General features: G+C 38.1%; 4 protein-coding genes and 1 pseudogene across 5 annotated transcripts; 3 read left to right on the top strand and 2 right to left on the bottom strand.

Moving 5' to 3' along the window:
* Positions 1-308: 308 nt before the first annotated feature.
* On the bottom strand, positions 309-2,705 carry LOC141825479 (protein IQ-DOMAIN 22-like). The gene is made up of 4 exons (XM_074712863.1): positions 2,286-2,705; positions 1,435-1,632; positions 435-980; positions 309-389 (listed from the first exon to the last, which is right to left on the bottom strand). Exons 1-4 carry the CDS (start codon positions 2,703-2,705, stop codon positions 309-311), a joined length of 1,245 nt encoding a protein of 414 aa, XP_074568964.1.
* Positions 2,706-3,061: 356 nt separating this feature from the next.
* Positions 3,062-5,411, top strand: LOC141825254 (DNA-directed RNA polymerases II, IV and V subunit 6A-like). The gene is made up of 6 exons (XM_074712639.1): positions 3,062-3,181; positions 4,143-4,176; positions 4,261-4,430; positions 4,517-4,568; positions 4,997-5,064; positions 5,159-5,411. The coding sequence occupies exons 1-6, from the start codon at positions 3,147-3,149 to the stop codon at positions 5,226-5,228; spliced, it is 429 nt and encodes a 142-aa protein (XP_074568740.1). The 5' UTR covers positions 3,062-3,146; the 3' UTR covers positions 5,229-5,411.
* A 1,277-nt stretch (positions 5,412-6,688) lies between these two features.
* LOC141824657 (arogenate dehydratase/prephenate dehydratase 6, chloroplastic-like) lies at positions 6,689-8,052 on the bottom strand. Its single transcript, XM_074711982.1, has one exon. It carries the CDS (start codon positions 7,967-7,969, stop codon positions 6,833-6,835), a length of 1,137 nt encoding a protein of 378 aa, XP_074568083.1. The 5' UTR covers positions 7,970-8,052; the 3' UTR covers positions 6,689-6,832.
* Positions 8,053-10,863: 2,811 nt separating this feature from the next.
* LOC141824090 (DEAD-box ATP-dependent RNA helicase 27-like) lies at positions 10,864-15,251 on the top strand. Of its 2 annotated transcripts, none has more exons than XM_074711325.1 (13): positions 10,864-10,963; positions 11,821-12,247; positions 12,389-12,574; positions 12,859-13,044; positions 13,334-13,417; positions 13,550-13,591; positions 13,668-13,739; positions 13,822-14,121; positions 14,199-14,237; positions 14,330-14,434; positions 14,510-14,578; positions 14,659-14,784; positions 14,876-15,251. In XM_074711325.1, exons 2-13 carry the CDS (start codon positions 11,897-11,899, stop codon positions 15,053-15,055), a joined length of 1,740 nt encoding a protein of 579 aa, XP_074567426.1. In that variant the 5' UTR covers positions 10,864-10,963; positions 11,821-11,896; the 3' UTR covers positions 15,056-15,251. The 2 variants fall into 2 exon arrangements, with proteins under 2 accessions (XP_074567426.1, XP_074567427.1); XM_074711326.1 differs by having other exon boundaries at positions 10,873-10,922.
* Positions 15,252-19,968: 4,717 nt separating this feature from the next.
* On the top strand, positions 19,969-22,744 carry LOC141824954 (uncharacterized; annotated as a pseudogene).
* The last annotated feature ends 501 nt before the right edge of the window (positions 22,745-23,245 follow it).

Here is a 23,245-nt window from a genome sequence, read left to right as displayed (position 1 = left end):
TATGACTTGTCCTTCATTTAATATCCTTATCAAAAGGATAGTTTTATTGCCCTACTCATAAAGACACTGTCACAGTTGTGTTTCTTTGGATGTGCAGTCCAAAGCACACAACATGGCAATTACAAGACAAAGAACAGAAGGAACTCTCTGCCTATATAAGACAAAGAAACCCACCTCTTCGAAACACATGATAATATCAAGTTAAACAATAGGTCCCATGAACATTGTTAGGCATTTGGAATGCATTGTTAGAGATTTACAGTGATCACTACAAATTTACACACTACAAGAGAAGAGAGCATTGCTTCCTAAGTTTGATTTAGTGAGGGCCTTATAGGCTTCCCTGATCTATCTAACTTGCCTGAACCAGAGTAGAGTTTGTTTGAGAACTTGGCGTGTAGGGAGGAGGATGACTTCTGTGCCATGTTCTTAACCTCTGGCCTCTGCTTTGGTGCGCTGCAGGATCGCATTTTCGCCTTCGATGATTCGGTATTCGCCATGTAGTTTGGGGGGTAGTCTGAATAGCAACTGAAGAGACTCCGAGAGCAGTCACTTTTTGAAGGAGCAAGTGCTCCTCTTATTGAGCTTCCAGGCCTTGATGAGGTGGAGTAGCACTGAGGGCTCTCACCGTAGTTGTGGAACTTGAATGGTAATCTCGAGCGGCGAAGAGATTGATGTGTTTCGATGATGGAGGATTGGCCAGAGATGACAGTGAGAAAGCTGGTGCTGTTTCGGTCTGAGGTCAGAGTGGAGCATGAGGAATGGTGTAACTGTGCCTTCCCTGGGTCTACTTCCAGCACCTTGGCATTCTTGTCAATGCCCAAGGCCATTGGAGCACCACCTCCTGACTTGTATGCATCCACAGATCCATGGCTGTTGCAGTAACGATCCTCCATCCACTCGTCCAACCAGTTCAATCCAGCGGAGTTCATTCGGCCCTGAGTGACTGAATCTGAAGTAGCTGGCCTTGAGGAAGTCCTCTACAAATGTAAAAGAGCATGATCACATTACGAGCATGGCACTAGCTTTTCACAATGGCAGTTAAAATTCATTGAAACCATTATGATAGATAGGAAGCCTAAAGAATAAAGATCTTGATCTTGTGTTCAGTCAACTCAATTGGTTTAAAAGATCAGAAAAAAAGTCAACCCTGATTTGAGTTTTAAATGGATGAGCAACATGCATCATACTTCATAGAGACCTCTACAAGGTAAATACTACATTTTTTGAGTTTATTCTAACAATCATGGCTGCAAATTGCTACCTGCAAAACTCTGAACTATTACTTAGCTTTCTAAATTATTTGTGCAGGTAAAAAACTTTTTAAAGTATTTTTCAAATCTTAAAACAGTTAAAACTGACTTCTAACCAAAAAGACTGATTTAATACCCATCAATGGCAGGAACTTATTCAGGATGCCACTGCAGAACTTACAGCATGCCTTCGGGGGGCCTTCTCGAAGTGGTTCAGCTGCTCCGATTGGAACACACGGTGCGCCCGGGCCCTGGCTTGGACTCGCACCAGCGCCTGCATGCATCGCAGAGCCTCTGCGGCCTGTTTCCTGACAATGTTGCCTCTGACCAGTGCCTGGAGCTTCACAAGACCTCTCAGTGCCTTCAATGCCCTTCTTGCCTTTACAACACCAACACATACCAATTCACCAAACACATGATTCATCACAGGAACTAGTAGAAACATGTAAAGTAAATTCCTTTACACAGAAATAAGATCAACAGACGCTCATTAACTCAGATCTGGTATCAGAGGCAAGAACAACTAAATTGTCATAATTGTGGTGCACGAGATTCATGGGTGTATTCAGTACTCTGTAATGGAGTAGTAACAGCTGCGTTACAGATTGGCAGGAGAAGCAGCAAAACTGAAAGCAAAATGTGAAGAGAGAAATAGAAACAAAAGTAATAGAGCATTTAATAATCAGGAAGAAGGATAAGGATGTGAAATAATTCCTACTATATCCATATAGTAGAGTCCGGGATAGGACCTGAGGGATCTCAGATCAAGGCAGGACGAGAGAAAGCGACCAAATAGGTGTTTCTGGCAAATTTGAGGCGACGTGATCCAATGGAATCACGCAATCTGCTCACTCTCTTTGGCCACTGGCTAAAGTGCCTTAATGGAGACAATTTAGGAATTAATCTGGTTTTTTGAGTTACGGAGCAAATTTGGAGCTCGAAAATATCAATTTTTAGGTCTAATTGCTAAAAGAAATCACCAGCGAATCGAATTAGGGCTGCAATTTGGGAAGATGATGAGGTTAGACTAACCAGGTAACCACGGAACGCGGCCTGGATCTTGGCCGCCGCCGCTTCCTCCTCCTTACCGAAGGCGGAGGCGAGGGATGAAAACAATGCCGGGGTCGCCCTCCCGCTGCTCGTCAGCCGGACGACCGCCGTCGCGGCCGGCGAGGCGGCCACAGCGGCGGTGGCCGACGCCATGGCGACGCCTCGATTTCTCTGCTCCTCATCGTCTTGGACCGCTGCAAATGCTCCTCCGTCGAAGCCCTTCCGCTTCTCCGCTCCGGCCGCGGCCGCGGCCTGCTCTGCCCTCCGCTGCTTCTGCTGCGCCTTCTCCCGGAACGGAAGCACGAAGCTCCACTGTCGCCGCTTCTCGCTGACCGCCGGCGCATCCAGATCCGGCTTCTTCCCGCCGAAGAGGCCACGTAGCCACCTCGTGGCCTTCCCCATTCGCGCGCCGCTCTCCGCTAAATTACGAGACTGCTCACTTTTCCGTTATTTAAATATCTAATTAATTATTGATTTTTTTTAAAAAAATCTAAAATAAGAAAAAGAAGAGAGCGGTAAATTAAATCAAAAATAAAAAAAAAGAAAACAAGTGAGAAAAAATTATTTAAATATTTTCCCTTTTAAAAAAATAAAAATAAAATTTAATTACAATAAAATTTATTCTTCAAATAATAGAATGAGCCAAACGCCCGCCGGTCCGGTTCGATTAATCGGTTTTCCATGGGCCGAGGAGACGGCCCGTTTAGCTCTATAAAATCCTCCACGGCGCAGATATTGCTGCAAATTTCTAGGGCTCGTACTCACCGAAGGAGAGAGAGAGAGAGAAGAGAGAGAGAGAGAGAGAGAGAGAGAGGAAGAAGAGCGTGTCTACTCGAATCGACAATGGCGGAAGATGATTACGATGATGTCGACATGGGGTTTGCCGCTCTCACTCCTTCGTTACTCTTGCTTTTCGGACTTGTTTAGCTTGCCGTGAGTTTTAATATATTATGTGTCGAACTTCAGCTAAGTTCCCACTGATTAATCTGTGTGACGGACTGCTCCGTTTGAGTTTTTGCGATGGGATTAAGCGACATAGTATATACTCATTGTCCTTAAAGCGAGCTTTTTTTTCCTGTCGGAAATACAATCACAATGCTTTATTTTTTGTGAGCTGAAGAGAGAAGATGAGTAAGAACTGAAAGAAAGAGAGAAGAGAGAGAGATTGGCCTTTCAAGCATGCATTTTTAGAATCCTTTTATGTTTGTATGGCGAGCATGTTGATAATTTGATAGTTTTCGGATAATTCGAGCTATCTATGATTGTTTGATTGTTTATTTTTAACAGACTTCTAGATACCATGGTAAAATCAATTAGGCAACCACTTTTCCAAAAACCTCGAGCTTTTAAGCAAGGATCAATTTTCTCTTTTCAATTTTATGCCTAACATGCTTCAAGCATTAGTGGATTTTAGTCTAATAACTTTTGATTTCTTTAGTTTCTTATTCTCTTTTGAGGAGTTGCCCTTGAAGCATTGTTTCAAGCTCCATTAGTGTTAGGTTTTGTATTTTAAGGTATGGAACATGAAATTTTGGCACATAATCCACATTGTGAAATTTAATCCATTGCATATTTTCCACTTGTTTGGTTAAATTTAATTACTCAAGAAGATTCATCGGTGAGATCACTTCTGCTGAACAGTTCATGCCTGGTTGGAAATTCCTTGTGCAATTCATATAAATTTCATATCTGCTTTAAGCACTGTCCTAAAACTGTTTTCACTGTATATAGTTTACTCTCTGATGTATTTAAGGAAGCTTTTGCTTTGCCATTTTCGAACCCACTATTTGTATTTATATGTTTATCATCTTCATGTGATGAGTTAATATGTATTTGCAGTTATGAAGATGAGCCACCGGAACCAGAAATTGAGGTATGCATTGGGTATTCGTTTACAATATATGTGCTTATAGTTTTTGCCTATAAGATAAATTGAATAAACATTTCATTCATAAAGGAGGGGATGGAGGAGGATCAGGAAAATAACAACGAAGATGCCCCAGATGATGTTGTTGGTGATGCTGAAGAAAAACTGCAAGAAACAGTTGAACGGCCTAGAAAAACATCGAAGTTCATGACAAAATATGAGCGTGCTAGAATCCTTGGTACACGGGCTTTGCAAATTAGGTTCGGAACTTCAGTATTGAACATTTAGTAATCTTTCATACATATAGCCTCCAAGTTCTTTTTGACTTATTTAACTCACTAAACAGCATGAATGCTCCAGTGATGGTTGAGTTAGAGGGTGAGACTGATCCTTTGGAGGTATGTTTCTTCACGAAATATTATTTCAAGTTTGATGAACTCACAAAGTATTTTTTTTTTTTGGTTTCCATCCTCGTATTATATCATAATTGTGGTTATTCTTTTTGGCTTTTTTCGATTAGCATTCGAAACTTAAACAAAAGTAAGCCCTCTCTACTCCTTAAACTTTAACATAGTATGGTATCAAAGTAAACCCTCTACCTCTAACGATGTCGGCGAAAATGCGATTATGAAATGAAAATTAGAGAATGAAACTTCATCCATTAGTCTTATATCACCAAATTTGAATTCTTAAAAACATACCTAACACTAAGAGGTATCTCATCAGAGTTCCATTTAGAATTGGATTAGACTCCTTGAGCTTTAACCAGAAATCTTTGTTTCCACTTTCTTGATACTTTGTGCTTCTGTTTTTTCTGTGATTTCAGATTGCAATGAAGGAACTTCGTGAGCGCAAGATACCGTTCACCATTCGACGATATTTACCAGACGGGAGGTACTCTTACTTCTTTTGTGTTACCTTCAAACTCGAAACCCTAATCGAATTCAACATGAATGCTCATTGAACTCGTATTGGCACGTCGTTGCAGCTACGAAGATTGGGGAGTCGATGAACTGATCGTAGAGGATTCCGGGAAGCGCCAAGTCGGTGGTGATTAAGCTAATAACTTAGAAACCTAGGTAAATATACTTATGCTACTTGTCTAATTGGATTAGATCAGTTCTTGTGGATGTATTAACATAATGATGTGATGTAATAGTCTTTCTAGCTCCTTAGTTTGGGTGATTACAACATTAGAGTTGTGTTCTTGGTGGTGTATTTTTAGTTTATTAATGAACTCATGATAGATAAAGAGTAGGATAAGAGTGACTACTCATTTACTGAAATATTATAAATGAATGATGGAATATATTTATTAATTTTTATTATAATTTACTAAATTTTAAAATCCCCTTCAAAATTTCCAATCCATATCGATCCTCTATATTTTTTTATGTTTGAAAATCTAGATATTGAGAAAGGTAAGCTTTGAAAGTACAATGAAGCCTTCTATATAGTAAAGGCTAAATTTCATAACATAACCCTTGAAGGTTTTTTTTTCAAATTGCACCTCATAATTGTAAAATTAAAAAAAAAATTGCGTTCGACGAGTTTGTCTGGTCATGAGTAAAGTGGATTTTTATTTGTGGTTGCAATTCAGTTATTAATTATGAAGTTGATTGATTTGGAAAGTGTTTATATGTAGTAGTACTTCCATTCATTTAGATTAGGAGTGTAATCGAATCGAACCGAGTCAAACAGTAAGAGGCTCGAGCTCAAGCTCGATTTGTTTTTTCTGAGCTCGAGTTCGGTTCGAATATAATTCAAGTTTTAATTCTTAAGCTCGAGTTCGGTTCGTAATGAAATTAAATAGTTTACGAACGGCTCGAGCTCGATTTCAAAATGATTCGTTTTAAAGTTAAATAAGTTTAATTCGAGCTTGATTTTAAAATAGCTCGTTTAAAAGTTAAACGAGTTTAGTTTGAATTTGATTCATTAATATATAATATTTATAATTCATGTAATATATATATATGTAGATATATAGATATATACACGTTCGCGAGCCTCTTAATAAACACATTCGTGAGCCTTTAAACGAACATATTCACAAGCTCACGAACTCAAATACTGTTAAGCTCAAGTTCGGCTTGATAATATTTTCGAACTCAAAATTAGGTTCGAGCTCGGCTCATTAACGTAATCGAATGAACTTAAATGAATTTTTTTTTTGAATCGAGACTCGAATAGCTCGCGAGCAACTTAACTCGTTTACACTCCTAATTTAGATAATTATATTTTATATTTTTTTTCATTATGTTTTATCTAAGTATTAAAATTGTAGGTTACAATCATCATGTAATAATCCGATCTATTCATATAATTATATTTTATATTATTTTTATAAATTTTTTTATTAAATAAAAAAATATATATTTCAATCAAGAATTGAATCACGGCTCCATAAGATCATAATTCGATCCACTTAGATAACCATATTTTATATTATTTTTTATAATTTTTTCTATAAATAACCATAATATATATATATATATTATATATATATATAGGATTATACAGGATGATAAATTAGAAAATTATAATCGGAAAGGATAATCCGTAAAATTACAACTATATCCATCGTGGAAACCATAATTGTAGCAGTAAATTAAGTTGCTAATCAGGTCACGTGCCTGCTTATTGTGAAGCTTTGTTCTGGTTGTTAATGGAGATCGTAGATGTTGGCGTCGGCCGTGTAGCAGCCCAAGATCCTCACGAACTCCGCGGTTTGCGAGATCTCGTCGATGGCCTCCTTCGCCTTGGGGTTTTCCGGCGAGCCCTCGAAGTCAACGTACAGGACATGGGGGAACGCCCTCAGCATCCCCTTCCTCCTCACGTCCAGGATGAACACCGGCGACTTGTCCGCCTTCGACGCCGAGTTGAGCACCTCCAGCTTCGTCAGGTTGATGCTCCGCCGCGAGAAGGCCGAGAGCACCTTCAGGAGCACCGCCATGGAGCCGCCCCGGTGCGCCACCACCGTCGAGGTCTTCAAAGGCGCCGCCTTGGGGCGCAGGGCGGCTGCGAGGGACGTGGGCGCGGCCAGGAGGAGGAAGCGCGTCACGTTCCAGGAGTCGTCCTGGAGGCCGTCGGCGAGGACGTCGAGGCCGTAGAGGAGCGCGGCGCGCGGGGAGGCGATGGCGGCGGTGTCGAGGAGGCGGTTGGAGCGGAGCATCTCGACGGCGCCGGCAGTGTCCTCGACGGGCTCGCGGAGGTGGAGGCCGAGCTGGGCGAGGGCGCGGCTGCAGTGAGCGAGCGCGAGCGGGTGGCTGATCACGCGGCGGAGCTCGGCGGGGCTGACGCCGGGCATGGCGAGGAGGCAGTAGTTGACGAAGAGGCTAATCTCCTGGACAACGCGGAGGTCGTGGCGGAGGAGGAACTCGTAGTTGCGCAGGCCGGCGCCGTCCATGGTGCTCTCCACGGGGAGGATCGCGCGGTCGGCGAGGCCGCGCTCGACGGCGGAGATCGCGTCCGCGAAAGCGCGGCAGGGGAGAGTCTCGCAGCCCGGGAGGGCGGTCTTGGCGGCGAACTCGGAGTAGGCGCCGGGGGCGCCCTGGAAGGCGACCCGCAGGCCGGCGGACTCAGATCCGTTGATCCGAGCGCAATCGTTGACCTTGGGGACGACGCCTCCGTTGATTGCGGCGCCGGCTGCGCACGCGATCGAATACGACGTAAGTCGACGGAAAGGCGAAACCTTGACGGCGCCGGAGTTCGGATAGAGGCGGACTCGATCAACAGAGACGAAGGCGGCGGCGGCGGCGGCGGAAGAAAAAGAGGGGCGAAGCGAGGGAGCCGACGCCATGGTTGCCGATTGAGAAGGAGAAATCGGGAGATTTAGGAAGAAGAGGAATCGAGAATTAGGGATTTGGAAGAGGGAACGAAGGACTTAATTATGACTTGAGGATTGTTTATTAGAAAAAAAATGATATATGAAAAGAACATTCCTTAAATTTTTTTTTCTTCTAAAATACTTTTATTAAATTAATCTTTAAAAGTTTTATTAAAATTATGTCAATGTCGATTAAAATTCTTAGGCGATTAAATTTGAAAAGACGTTTCTTGAAATAATGAAAAGAACGTCTTTTTCCATTTATTATTAAAGGATGTTACATCTTATTTATGTATATTTTATCTTTTAAAATTATATTTTTATTTTTATTTTAAATATTATTTATATTATATAATTATACAGTTAGGATCTTATTAAATAAATATCTATATTATTATAGTATGAATTATAATTGTTATGACATATTATTATTAGTATAATTATTATAATAATATAAAAATAAAAAATATTTTTAAAACTAAAAAATATTTAATAAAGTATTTTTGTTAATAAATGAAAAAAGATACTCTTTTTAATGATCCTTTAAAGATTTCAATAAAAAGAAGTGATTTTTGTCCATTAAAATTACTTTAATATTGATTAAAAGTATGTATATATTTGAAGTGTCTTATCCCAAATGGTAAGCATTGAGACATGTGTTGTTTGAGATTTCGAGTTTGAATCCTCTTAGCAAGCAACATGTATTTGTTGATTGAGGTGCTGTGCGATTCAAGTCTTAGCAATATGTATTTGTTGACTGAGGTGCTGTTGAGGCAGTATGCTCTTATCAACCTAGTAGTATCGTGCCTCCAAAAAATCTCTTAAGGGAGTTTTCTGATATGGGGCCATTTCAGCGGTGAGGTCCGATCACTATAAAAAGTTTACTCACTACAGTTTAGCCCCCGAGGCATAGCTGAGTTGGTTATGACGCAGCAGACTTGCAGAAAAGGATAAAGGTTCGAATCCTAGCGAAGTCAGGCAATACCCTTCTGCATCATGACCAACTGTAGTTTTTCGATTTACCTCCTCACAAATGGTCGTGGGGTCAATCGTGTAAGGCCGCTAAGGTGGCGGATTCCACTTTTTTAAGAAAAATATGCATATAAATATTTATCAAAATTGGTTTAATAATTAAAATTATTTAAATTTCATTGAAATAGTGAACAGTGTGGACTAAAATTAGAAAATTTTTTAAATACTTTTTAAGATTTTAAAATCATAAAAAAATCTCCTAGAATTGTTCCAATTAAATAAAATTTAACATTTGTTAGGTTATTATTTGACTACTAACTCAACATCACCAATAAAGTAGGAGCAAAAATAACTAGATGTTAAATTCATATGGACATGTTGATAGTTATAAAGTTTCCATTGATAGTATAGAAAATGACTGCTGACCCACAGAAATCATTCATCTATTAAATTAATTATCACAAGTCTTTGGTTAGTCCAATTCTAACTACTACCTTTGAAAAAAAAAACCTTTACTTTATTATTATTTTTTTATAATTTAAATATTTAATTCTTACAATTCAATTAATTATTTATATGATTGGTTAATGTCTATAAAAATTTTCTATTTATCGTTGAAGTAAATCGAGAAGTATATATAAATTTTAATAGACAGTCCAATATCATAAAATTTTCAAACTAAGATTTAAACCCTAAATATAATATACCACGAGTAGCGTTTAAACTTTTATTTGTTAGAAAGCATTTCTTCTGCATATTTTTTACCATCGCATCCTTTAGAGACTACTTTACTGTATTGGTTAATATAAAAAATCAAATCGAACTAAATTTTTTTTTATCAATCATGTTTATGTGATAAAATAATCAAGTCAAGATAAACTGAATATAAAATAAATGGAGCTTATTTAAGTTTAATTTATTTTTTTATAAATTTAAGTTTGATTTAAATTTGTCTTGAATTCCATTAGTTTAAATGTTATTAAAATTTTAATTTAAATATATTTAATTGTTTGAAATTTTTATATTTTAAAATTTATTTAATTGTTTGATAAATTTATTATTATAAATTTATTTATTTTTCCAAAGTTCTTTATATATAATAGTTTTGATAAGTATTCATAAATTTTATTATCTAATATTATTCAACATGTATTAAGGTTGACTTTATTTATTTAGTTTAATAAATTATTTAATTTTATTCATTTTAATTAACCATTTATATGTAATAAAATAAAATTTTAATTATGTGTTTTACCGTATCATTGAATAAAATAATAATATATAATAAGAAACACAGATTCAGAGGGTATTTAGTAAAATACCGTTAATTGTAGTAGTAAAATGAAATTTATTAGCAAATTTATGAACCCATCCAACTCAGCTATGCCTCAAGGGCCATCCAATGTCTGCCGAATTAAAATCAAATCGAATTAATTGAAATCAAATCGAATTGAAGATTGAATTTTAAATAAAAGTTAAACAAATTGAGTTTAAAATATCGATTAATTCAAATTTTAAATTAATTAATTGAAATAACTAAAAATTTTAAATATTATAAAAAAATTTATCAATTAGTTAGTTAGGAATTTATAAATTTATTTTAAAAAATTTATAAATTATTTTGTATTTTAATTAATTCAGTTTATTAAATTTAATCGAATAAAAAATTTTAAAATCAAAATCAAACCGAATTAATTAAATTAAAAAAGAATTAAAATTCTAAAATAATTAAATTAAAATTTTAAATTTGATCAAGAATCATTTATATGATTTAATCGAATTTTTAACGAAAACCGGCCCATTACGAAGCCTGTTAAGCTTTATTGCGGCCCGACCTTCAATTGCACTATAAATTTCAAAATATACCCTGAACCCTAATCTTCCTCCCGCTCCGTCGCCGGTCCCTGCCGAGGCGTCTCCGCCGCCGCTCCTAGGCGAGACTCCTCAAGCTGCGGTACTTCTCCTGTAGTCGTCTCTCTCCGCCCCAAAACTGCGGTACTTGTTTCATAGTCAAGTTTTTTCCCTAACAGCCTCAGAAGCTTCCATGCTTCTCTTTGTCTTTTGACAAACTCTGCTTTAAGCAACGCGTGTAGCTATCTAGATTGTGTGTGTTCTTACTGGTTAGGCTGGCATCTGCTTGGAACAATTACCTTGATTTAATATTGGTTTTCGGCTGACTTACTCGTTTTATTGGCTATTTAGTTCTATTTGCATCACCACATTCTGTGCCTTTCTTGTATAGATTTTTAGTTCAGGCAGCGAGGGTCGTTTTAACTCATTGGGCAGTGACAATCTCCAAAGGGAAGAATTCATGCATTACATATACTTTTTCGTAAAATCATATCCATCACTTTTATTGTCCTTGTCTCTTTTTCAGAACAGTTGAATTCCTCCCGGAGTGGGTTGTGAATGTTCTCTCCTACTTGATTCTTAAGAAAGTTAAACATCATAAATATGTTGCCTTTATGAACCTCCAAACAATTCTTAGCTGCTTGGCATCATATTTGACTTAATGTAGCTATTGAAGTAGAAATGACTAGGTTTTCTATATGATTTTCAACATGGCTGGTGCTTGACACCAGAAATATAAAGCTCAAACACTTCCAAACTCAATCAGACAGAATTTCAAAATTCTGTAAAATTATATTGAAAATTAACTTTTATTTTGTTTAGACTCAGCAGTGTTTTTGTTTGTGATTGTTGTGTGTAAGCTTGTGAGTAGGAAAATCATCGCTGACTTGGTTCCTCTCCATGACTGGTAGATGTGATATTTGTGCTTTTAACTAAACATGTCTCCATTTTCTGCCTTATTCCTTTTAAATTGTTAATGATCATAATACTTTTATCGGCAGCTGTTGACTGAGCAACCATTTGGGTGAGTACAAGCAAGCACTGCAACCAACTCCTCTTTATTGCACAACACTTACCATGCCTTCTGCCAAGGAGCTTGTTGATGCTGTTAAAATGAAGAAGTCCGACAAGAAGAGGAAGAAGAGACCAGATTCTAACCAAAGGGAGGCCGATACCATAAATGACGAAGATGGTGGCCAAGAACTAAATGTAGAAGGGAACAAGGATATGTCCCCAGATGGAAAGCAGGAAACACATGGGGATAATAATGGAGATGAAGTTACAGAAGGTGTTGAGGGGATTACTTCTGCTAAGAAGAAGGTTAAAAAGAGCCATGGGATCTTGACCACTGAGCCTTTCTCTAGGCTCCCCCTTTCTGAGCACACGATGAAGGCCATCCAAGAGATGGGTTTTGAACACATGACACAGGTCATCTAACATTTATTTTCCTACTATTATGTAGCTACCTATCTTTCTTATTATGTTTTTTTGTGCTAATAATTTTTTTCTCTCTAAATTTTTAGTTTTAGAACTGTTTTGTGTTTACCATATCTCATATTGTGATGGCAGATTCAATCCAGATCTATCCCACCTCTCTTAGCTGGAAAGGAGGTGATGGGTGCAGCAAGAACTGGTTCAGGAAAAACTCTTGCTTTCCTGATTCCTGCAGTTGAAATGCTGCATAACATTCATTTTATGCCTCGGAATGGAACCGGGGTGATCATTATCTGTCCAACTAGGGAGCTTGCAATTCAAGTAAGACCGTTGTTATTATTAATTCTGTAATTTTTTTTCGTGTCTTGATTTTCAAGTTCAATTATGTATATGGTTTTGTCTAAAAATATTATGGATGTTTTGGTTTCAGACTGCCAAGTTACTAATAGGGATTACTTAAATTTTATTTTATTGAGAAAGGCAACATAAGTCTTTTAAAATTTTGTGGCAACAAACAATATTATTGGAATAGGCTTTGTTCGTGTATTTTGTTGAGTTGATTGGCCTTTAGAAAACTCTCAGCTAACTTATTCTTTGTGTGGCAGACACATGCTGTCGCGAAGGATCTTTTGCAGAACCATTCTCAAAGCCTTGGCTTGGTTATAGGTGGAGCTGGGAGAAGAGGAGAAGCTGAGCACCTTGCTAAGGGAGTAAATTTGTTGGTGGCTACACCTGGAAGACTTTTGGATCACCTTCAAAACACAAAAGGGTTTATCTACAAAAATTTAAAGGTAAATGGTTCATTTTTTGTAAAGATAGCTACTTTCGATCCCATGGATCTGTATTATTGGAATTCTTGTGCTCAGTGTTTTGTTCCCTGGTCATTTATGTTTCTACTGATGTTCTCCGACTAGTTCCGAGTTTCCTCTATTGCATATCTGCACTGATGATTATTTGCTAGCATGCCAGTTCTGGCAGTGCATGTTTAATCCTCACCATGACAAGATCAATAATTATTTTCATATGTTCTTTTGTTTGACATTGAGATACTAATTTTGGGTGTTGGTGCACCAAATGTAGTTTCTTATAATCGATGAAGCAGATCGAATATTGGAGGCTAACTTTGAGGAAGACATGAAGCAAATATTTAAGCGCCTGCCAAAGGTATGCTATTTAGTTCCCTTCGGTTTATAGTTATTACAGAAGTGGTACAAAGTTTATTACATTCACTCTCTTTTCATATTTTTTGGGAGTATAATCTCAGTTAATATCAGCTAAACATATATTAATATGCAGACGAGGCAAACTGCTCTATTTACAGCTACCCAAACTAAGCAGGTTTGCATTTCTTTCCTACTACTATTCCTAATCATTTTGGTTTTCATTTTCTTTAACTTACAAAAGAAATTTGCAGGTTGAGGATTTTGCGAACTTGTCATTTAAGGAAAAGCCTGTATATGTAGGTGTTGATGATGGAAGGTCAAAGGTAATCGCCAGATTTATTGTATCATTGTTTTTACTTGATTGTTTTGTCGATAGCAAGGTTGACATGAATTCATCTTTCTCAGGTGACCGTTGAAGGGTTGCAGCAGGGATATTGCGTGGTGCCTAGCAATAAAAGGTTTCTGGTCTTGTATGCTTTTCTTAAGAGGAACCTTTCAAAGAAGATCATGGTCTTCTTCTCCTCGTGCAATTCGGTCAAGTACCATTCGGAGCTTCTCAGATACATTCGCGTTGATTGTTTCGATATCCATGGAAAACAGAAGCAGCAGAAACGAACTAGTACATTCTTTGAGTTCTGCAAAGCCGAAAAGGGTATACTGCTCTGCACCGATGTTGCCGCTCGCGGACTCGATATTCCTGCCGTGGTAAGTTAAACTTTGCCTTTTAGTCATCGCCGCGCATTGTCTAATCTTTAATGCCACATCCTGTTGCTTGCCCCTAGGATTGGATTGTGCAATACGATCCTCCTGATGAACCGAAGGTGCGAGTTTAACCGAATGTAACGATACATCCTACTCGTCTTCTCATGTCAAACATATCATTTATCGTTTCTGGATTCACATTCATTTTCAGGAGTACATTCATAGAGTCGGTCGGACGGCTCGAGGGGAAGGTAGTAAGGGAAATGCTTTGCTTTTCCTACTGCCCGAAGAGTTGCAGTTTCTAATCTATTTGAAGGTACATTTCCCTGCACAAACACTTTCCTATTCTTCTACAATAGTGTGCTAATCTATTCGATATGGACTCTGATAGGAAGCAAAGGTTCCTGTCAAAGAGTACGAGTTCAACGAAAAGAAAGTGCCGAACCTGCAATCTCATCTGGTAACGGTCTTAAGCGAACATGTTAATGTGTGTGTGCGAATATATTTGTTATCGGAGATTGAACTTTCGAATTGGTTCAGGAGAAAATAGTCGGAGAAAACTACTTTCTGAACCAATCAGCTAAGGATGCATATAGATCCTACATCTTGGCCTACAATTCACATTCTATGAAGAATGTGTTCAATGTACACCAGCTTAATCTCAAGGTATCGGCGAATTCGGTTCGATAGCGCAGCTTAAATATCTCTGGATGTTTCATTCTACTTGAATCTCACAATGTTTTGAGTTGCTTAACAGGATGTAGCTGCTTCATTCTGCTTTACCTCGCCTCCGAAGGTGAACTTGGATTTGGAAAGCAGTGCTTCCAAGTTCCGGAAGAAGACTCGCCGAACCGAAGGCGGCCGGCACGGTATCAGCTCAAGTAATCCTTACGGAAGACAGTCAGGCGACGACACGAGACAATTCGTGCGGCACTAGACGGTCAGACGACACGCTATCGACTCAAGTAGTAGTTGATATTTGAAGATGTATTGTTTGAGGATGAGATTTTGAGCTTTTGCTATGATCCAGAGTTTGTAGCTTTGTATTTAACAAAATATGCATTTGTGAAAGAACAACTAGAATTTTTTGTTGTGGGGAAAATAATTTAATTTCTAGGGTATTATTGGATTTATTAATTTAGTGTGGGAATTATTTAATTTTTTTTCTTTTGCATTTTCTTGGATCTATTAAAATCTACATGAATTAATACTTTAAATTTGACTAATTGTTGGGGGGTTCGGCCAAATATGTTCCCGAAATGACGATCCACGTGCAGGAATTTCGACACCTTCGCTAGATTCGCAATCTAATCGCAGATTTATACAGATTTTGTTTTAGATTGCCGACACGGACATAGATCTTGTCGATACGCGCCAGATCTTGTTGACGCTCGAGACGCACACGAGCGGACGAAAAGAAGGCACGGGAACTGAAAGGGTGATTCAGCATTTTCCCTTTTCAATTACCGTCTGAGAAATAATAGAATATTAATCAAATAGACACCATTAATGATTTTATTTTGAAAATATCATGATCTAACGTTGTTATAGTCGCTATTAATAATTACCATAATATGTAAAAGTTACTTAATAACTACTACAATGTATTTAAGATGAATTCAAAATTTAAAATTTAAAAAACTACTAAATAACTACTATAATGTGTGGAAACTACACAATAATTGCTACAATGTATTTTATGTGAATTTAAAATTTAAAATTGTAACAATTACATAATAGCTTCTATGACTAACTATTTTAATATAATAGTCATTTTTGATATAATATTACTTAGAGATTCTAAATCATAAATCTTAAACTCATCCTAAATACTTAATTATAACAACTACTGAGATAATTTTTACACGTTGTAGCAGCTACTGATAGCTTCTACACAATATAAATCTTAAATTCTAAATTCATTTTAAACACGTTACAACTACTGTATACTTCTATACGTTATAACAACTGTTTTTACACATCGTAGCACTTACCAGTAGCTAGTAAAACAATATTGGATCAAAAGATATTTTCAAAATAAAATTATTGAAAAGATGCCTATTTGACTTAATTGGAAATGAGGATCCCATTTGGCTATTTTATGATGGATGTCAATTTGATTTTTACCCTAAAAAATAATTAATTTGTGCAAAAATAATAATCAATAATTTTGATCCTAATGACTTTTTATTCGATCTCATGGGTCTTATCTTAAATGGAGTTTGAAGTCAAAATAAAAGTAAAAAAAATAATAAATTTCTTTATGAGTGAGAAAGAGATCCGAAAGTGGATGGATTATAAATAACACCGGTGAAAAAGGAGGGTGCGTCAACGCTTGATTAGTTAGGTAGAGAGACAACAAGACACAAGTAGATTGGCCCGCGGATTTGAGAAGATTTTTTTCTTTTAAAATTGAATTATAGATTATGAATTTATAATAATAATATATATTTTATAGTGAAAATTATGAATTTTTTGTGACAATTATTTTAACTAATATATATAAGTGTGAAATCCAAAAATAAAACTTTTATTAGAGATTTTTTAGAAATATTTATTTATGAAAGGATCAAATTCAAGAGATTTTTTTATATGTATATTTTAATTTTTTTTGATAGATTAATCCGCATAACACACAACTCATTTTGAGTTGGACTAAGTTAGAGATTTCTCACTTCACTAAGATGGTGAACTACCTCGTACCCTGCTTCATTGGACGATGCAATTTCGATGCACCCCACAAATCAGTTTGTCTAACAACTCTGTGGGTGTTTGGTTGGAAATTAGTGATTTCCAATAATGTAACATCCTCGCCACATTAGCAATTGTATTTTATATTTTAAAATTATAAAGTAATTATATTTATTTATTATATATATTATCAATTTATGATTATTAATTCAATTTATTCTAAAAAAAAGTCAAATATCAAATTAACCCAAAAATAATATGGTAAATATTAAATTAGATTATAATATATATTAAACTAAATAATATTAAATTATATTTTATTCTTTATAATTTTAATTATATAATTATTTGATAATTATATAATCAAATTTATATATGATAATTTGAATAAACAAACAAACTCTAATAGAAACACACCCTAACCCTAATAGGAAGGAGGATAAGAGATCATTCATAGTGAATAGAGAGCCATGGTACACATTGTTGAGGAGGGTAAATTGATAGTATGAATACTTAATAATTGAACATGTTTTTCTACGCTTATAAGTTATATTTAGGCATGACCTCCCACCTATTTACACTTATAAAATTTTAAGTATATCCACTGAAAAAGAGAGAGGAAATTTCACACATTCTCATGCTTTTTGCATTCTTTTGATTTTATTACGTGACAAGTATTAAAGAGACTTTGTCTCGATAATATCGATGCTTTCTTGATGCTCTTTTCTATTTGCACAGAAAATTTTGACCTTGATTAGCTATGTGACAGAATAATAATTATTTTAAAATTTTACTTTTATCATAGAATTTCATAAAAAAAATAAAAAATCATCAAACTCAGAAGAGAAGTCATCTCTAGATTAATAAAAAAATATTCCTAACAAAAATAATTAAATAAAATAATGTAAAAGATGAAAACAATTCTAATATAATAACAAAAATTATTTAGAAACTCCTAAAAGACTTCCAATGATATTTTTTAAATTTAAAATTGAGCCATTACATTACACCAATGTAAATCTCTAAATAAATTTCAATTTGACATATTAAAGATTTTATGATTCAATCCGAATTAAAATTTATGATCTTTTAAAACTTTATATTTATATATATCTTCCATATATATATATATATATATATATCATATATATATCTTAGCATTCTTCAACGACAATAAATTTCTATAGCATCACATATATTTTAATTAAGATGAAAAATAATGATTGAAATTTGTTAATTTGTACTTTGATCTTTTAGGGTTAGTGTATATATATATATATATATATATATATATATATATATATATATATATATATATATATATATATAATCTTCATTAAATGAAAGAAAAAGGATGCATGATTTGGTCAGCCATCAATTCATGATCTTATATAAAATCTCTCATGTGATGTTGGGATTTATGAATGAGAGAATTTGTTTTCGTGATCTAAAAATACTTGTCAATGTTTACAAACATTACTCTTGTCCTATTCCATCTAGCATTAGTCATAATCACCTTAATTTTATGTCCATGTAAAATCATATAAATCTATTTAATTTTAAATTCAATTTGATACGGTATATATAACAAACAATCTATTCGATCTGTCCATCTCATTCAGCTCATCTAACTCATAATTGAATCCACTAATCAACTTGTCTAACTTAGTTAATCAAATCTATATATTGTCCGTATGATGATCTATCCCTTCATGTAGCCCGAGTAAACCAGGTTGAGCCATCGCTCAATCTTGACTTGTACACTGGCCGACACCCTCTATCTCAATGGGTCCCACTAAACTCCGACCTCTTTTACCCGCATGGCTACAACAGTTACTGGACAACAAAGAATCCCTACCGAACATACTCTCTTTGACCTCAACCTCCAATATGCTCCTGACACAAGACCGATTCTAGCGAGGTCGTATACTTTAAGAGCGACACCTGGTTAACGGCTCGACAGTGTCAAAAGTACGACCCAATGACTGTCACCCCAACATAATGTCCTGCTCGTACTACTGGCTGATGGGTGATGCTTCACTCGTACGATCATTCAAGTGGCTCGCTTAGGGCTCGCGTGACAGTCTACATGAATCTTCTACCTTGATGGCTATATAAGACTCCGCAAAGATAAGTAAAAATATAATTTTCTTCTCTCACGTGAAGGTTATTATTATTATTCTTCTTTTGTGAGTTCTTTCACTCTCTCATGCATGCATGTGAGTTTCACTTTTTCTGCAAAAAAGTAAAATTCACCATCCTAGTGGACCCACACGGTCGATTTCACGATCATCTGTAAGGAAGTAAATCAAGAAGCTGCAGTTGGCCACGATAGAGGAGAGCATTGTCTCGGCGAAGTCGAGATTCGAACCCTTGTCCATTTCCATAATTTTGCTCCGTCATAACTAACTCAACTATGCTTCAAAAGCATGAACTTCACATCTAGACCCAACATCAACTTGACCGTCAGAAGGATCACGTCAGCAACCAACTGATGTGCTTTGACTCGCAAGATACTAAGAGTGGACCCACCAGAGAACAGACACCACCACAACTCCAAAGAAAGGAGAGGAGGCCAAGCGGGTGAAGAACATCATCACCGAGCGGGTGAAAGGACACCATCTCAAATATAATCCCAAACTTACAAGATAATATCGACAAAACTCACCTATACAAAATTCTAAAATAAAACATTTACAAAACTAAAAATTAAAAGGACGCATGTCAAATATTATAACAGTAGAAACACTGGTAATTAAATTTGAAATAGAAAAAAAAAAAGCAACAGTAAAAATTCAAATAAATAAACAAATAAATAAAAACAAAACTTAAATCGATGAAGACAAACCCATCAATGTCGATGAAGGTTCTCCAAACAATGCCACACGAGGCTGAGCTACTATTATTTCACTTCACTTGTCTCATACCTACTTTATTTCAAACAATTAACAAAAAATTGACTGCTCATTCCTCTTCCAAGAATGTTTTAACTTGCTTGGGGAAAGAAAAAATCTATAAATTTATTGTTAGTAATAAGTGGAAGATTTAGAGGATAATTTAAAGTAATACAATAAATTTTGATAATAAAAGGATTTTAAAAAAATAAATAAATGTTATCTCGATTCAGTGGAGTAAATAAACTCAAAGTGTTGGGGAGAAGCTCGGCCATTAATAAATGCCTTGGAACAAGACGAAGCCCACCAAGCTTTCGCCCATGGCGTGAAGCAATCGAATCGCCGACGAAGCTCCTCCTCCTCCTCCGCCCCCTGAATTCATCGATGACGACGCCGATGGTGGCGCCGAAGCCTCTCATGCTCAAGGAGTATCTGGAGCTCGACCACGACGACGACGACGGCCTCGAGCTCGGCGGCGGCGTTGCCACCATCCGTGGCCTTCTCGACGCCGAACTTCGCAAGGAGACGGCCGGGAGAAGCGACGCCGTCCAACACAAGGCGACGGCGACGGCCAACGGGAATGGGCTCGGCAAATTCTCCGCCGCCATCGAGGCCGTCAAAAGGCGCGCCGCCTTCTCGGTGCTCTCCTGGAAGAGGAAGAAGCAGAGGCCGTCGGCGGAGCAGAAATCCGCCACAGTCGAAGACGCCACGTGGGCGAACCCCGTCTGGTGGCAGTCCCTCCGCTTCTCGTCGCCGCTCGCCAGCAGCCGCACGAGTAATTCGTCGGGAGGCGCCGCCTCCCCTGCCCTCGCCTACGACCCAGCCACCGCCGCCGCCGGCGAAGCAAAGAAAGAATACTCGCCATCAGAAAACGAAGAAGAAGAAGAAGCCACCACCAGCACCACCGCCACCCCCTCGCCGGCGACGGTGAGTAACGAAATCCACATCACTCTACTTACAAAACTTCACATTGCCCCCTAAAATTCGCTAATTTTGCACAACACCCCCGCATTTGACAAACAGTGCTCCCTCCATTATTTAGGGGCCCCCGAAGCCACAATTAGGTGCGCTGCTTTCCAGCGCTTTAATACCATAAAACCGTCGACGGGCCTCTCCAAATCCACTCTTAAGGGCCCCCCTAATCATCCTCTAACCATAACTAAGCGCGTAATTAGTAATTAATCCAGAGGCCTGGCGGAAAGTTTAGGATAGGGATTGATGTAATGTAAAGTTAATACTGATCTGATGAATAGTATACTCTCTTATCTTTTTCTGGGTCTGTCCGCAGAAAGTGTGGGGACCGGGGCATGCGTGCTCGGCTTTTGGTCTTGCCTTTTTTTTTTTTTACTTCCACGGACTGGACCGAAGTTGTGGTCCATCCGGCTCGACTCGGTTCGACTCAATTTCACTATCTAATTTAATTTATTTATCTTTTTTTTATTGTTAAACAGGAATTTGATGGAAAGGTTCGACTGGGTCCGGTTTTGATAGTCGATTATGCGAGCGGGAAGGATTGCGCGAAGGAAGAAGAAGATGAAGAGAAGTTTTATAGTAGCCTCGACTACATTGAAAGTAAGGTTTCGCTTGGTTTTAACATATATATATATATATATATATATATATAATTTTGATATTCTACGTGACTGCCTCGTACGCGACTCGTGATCCACCGTCCATCAGACGATCGCGAGCTAGATCTGACCATCCAAATGTAGGAATATACAGTGTTCTGCTCGTCCGACCCCTGCCGCTTCCAACGCCCTCGCCTCACCGTCCGATCACCGCCGGCCACCGGACTGGGCCCGATCGACACGTCGACCGGCGACGGATTTCGATTGAAATCTAATGCAATTTGGCCGGAACGTGGCCGACAGTGGCACGCGGTGTTTTTGGTCAAATCGCGACCGGACACGTCCGTGCCACTGTCGGCCGCGTTCCGACCAAATTGCATCGGATTCCGACCACAATCCGATCGGAATCTGATGTCGATCGACGCGCCGACGAGTGGCGCATCGATCGGGCCCGATTCAACGACCGGCGGTGACCGGACGGCGCAGCGAGGGCGGCTGGAAGCGGCAGGGGTCGGTTGTGTCGCGCACGGGATCGCGTAGTGTGAGTCGCGCAGAATATCAATTCTCTCTATATATATATATATATATATATATTTATTTATTTAAAAAAAATGGAATAATGAATTATTTAAGTGGGGGAAAATAATTGATTAGATTTGAAAGGCATACCTGGTTGTAGTGTATCGACACCGCAAGAACAATTTCTTTGGATTCTTCGATTGAATAGGGCCCACGCTATTAAATAACGTCAATTTCTTCCTCTATATCTTGTTGGCCTGCTACAGCAACAAGAAAACAAAGAGAAATATCATATTTTGATGTGGTGACTGGCAGGTGAATTGGAGGATTTTGAGAAGTTTAGGGGGCGAAATGAGATTGTGTTTTTATGGTTTGTCATGATGACGCGGTTCTTACCGGGTGGTGTAGGGACGACGGAGCAATTGCTGCACCGGATCCGACGGTTCGAAATGCTCGCGGAGCTGGACCCCGCGGCGGAGTGCTGCTCCCGGTCGTCGGATGGAGAATACGAGGAGGAGGAGGAGGAGGAGGAGCGGGCGTGGGAGCTGCTCGGCCAGCTGAAGGCCAACCCGCCGCCTCGCGGCGGGGAGAAGCTTCTGCTGGACTTCTTCATCCAAGGCAGCAAAGCAGGCGGCGGCGGTGGCGGCGGCGTCTGTCATTGAGGCAGCGACCGCGGCAGGGTGCAACGACGACGACGGAGATGCTCCGCTCCGCCAGGAGGTGGATCGACGGGCGGCCGCGCGGGGAGGCGGAGCAGGACAGCAGCCACGGGGAGGCGGCCACGCTGAGGGAGATGGAGAGGGACGGACGCTGGAGATGCTTCCGGGAGGAGGAGGAGGAGCTGGGCCTGCAGGTCGGAGACGCGATGCTTCAGTCGCTGGTGGAAGAGATAGTGAAAGAATTAGCATAACAATTGCAATAAAGACGATGATTAAGAATTTCTTTTTGCTATTTTCATTCTTTGATTCAGCGATGGAGATTGTATAGGCGTTTCTGCTGGTTCCTCAATCAAGAACAATATTCCGCTAATGCCAAGCAAATAGTAGATACATCGGAGAAATACTAAAACGAACAAACACTGAACCAAAATTTACTCCTAGCTATGAACTCTAATATCGAATTGAAGGGAAGTCTTGACAGTAATGGTAAAATTGCTGCTTTATAATCTAGAGGTCACGATTTAAATCGTGAAAATTATCTCTTGCAATGTAGAATAAAATTGCATACAATAGATCAAATGTGATCTAATTCCGTATTAGTGAGAGCTTCATACATCAGGCTGCTCTTTATGAGCCCTAATATCAAAATTTTTAAGGATTTCAATCACAACAATCATACACTAGTGCTGTTTATTTTTTTATTAATTCAAATATCTAGCTTTTTGAACAGGATTAATCCTAGAGGTGAGCAAGATCCAGTCCCACGGAAGTTCTCCATTAATCATCAGAGTAA

Source organism: Curcuma longa, chromosome 3, assembly GCF_044706935.1.
Source record: "Curcuma longa cultivar G26 ecotype Majalengka, Jawa Barat chromosome 3, ITB_CL_G26_1.1, whole genome shotgun sequence".
Classification (NCBI taxonomy): domain Eukaryota; kingdom Viridiplantae; phylum Streptophyta; class Magnoliopsida; order Zingiberales; family Zingiberaceae; genus Curcuma; species Curcuma longa.
The sequence above is the reverse complement of the archived record's forward strand: the minus strand, read 5'-3'. Positions and strand labels throughout refer to the sequence as shown.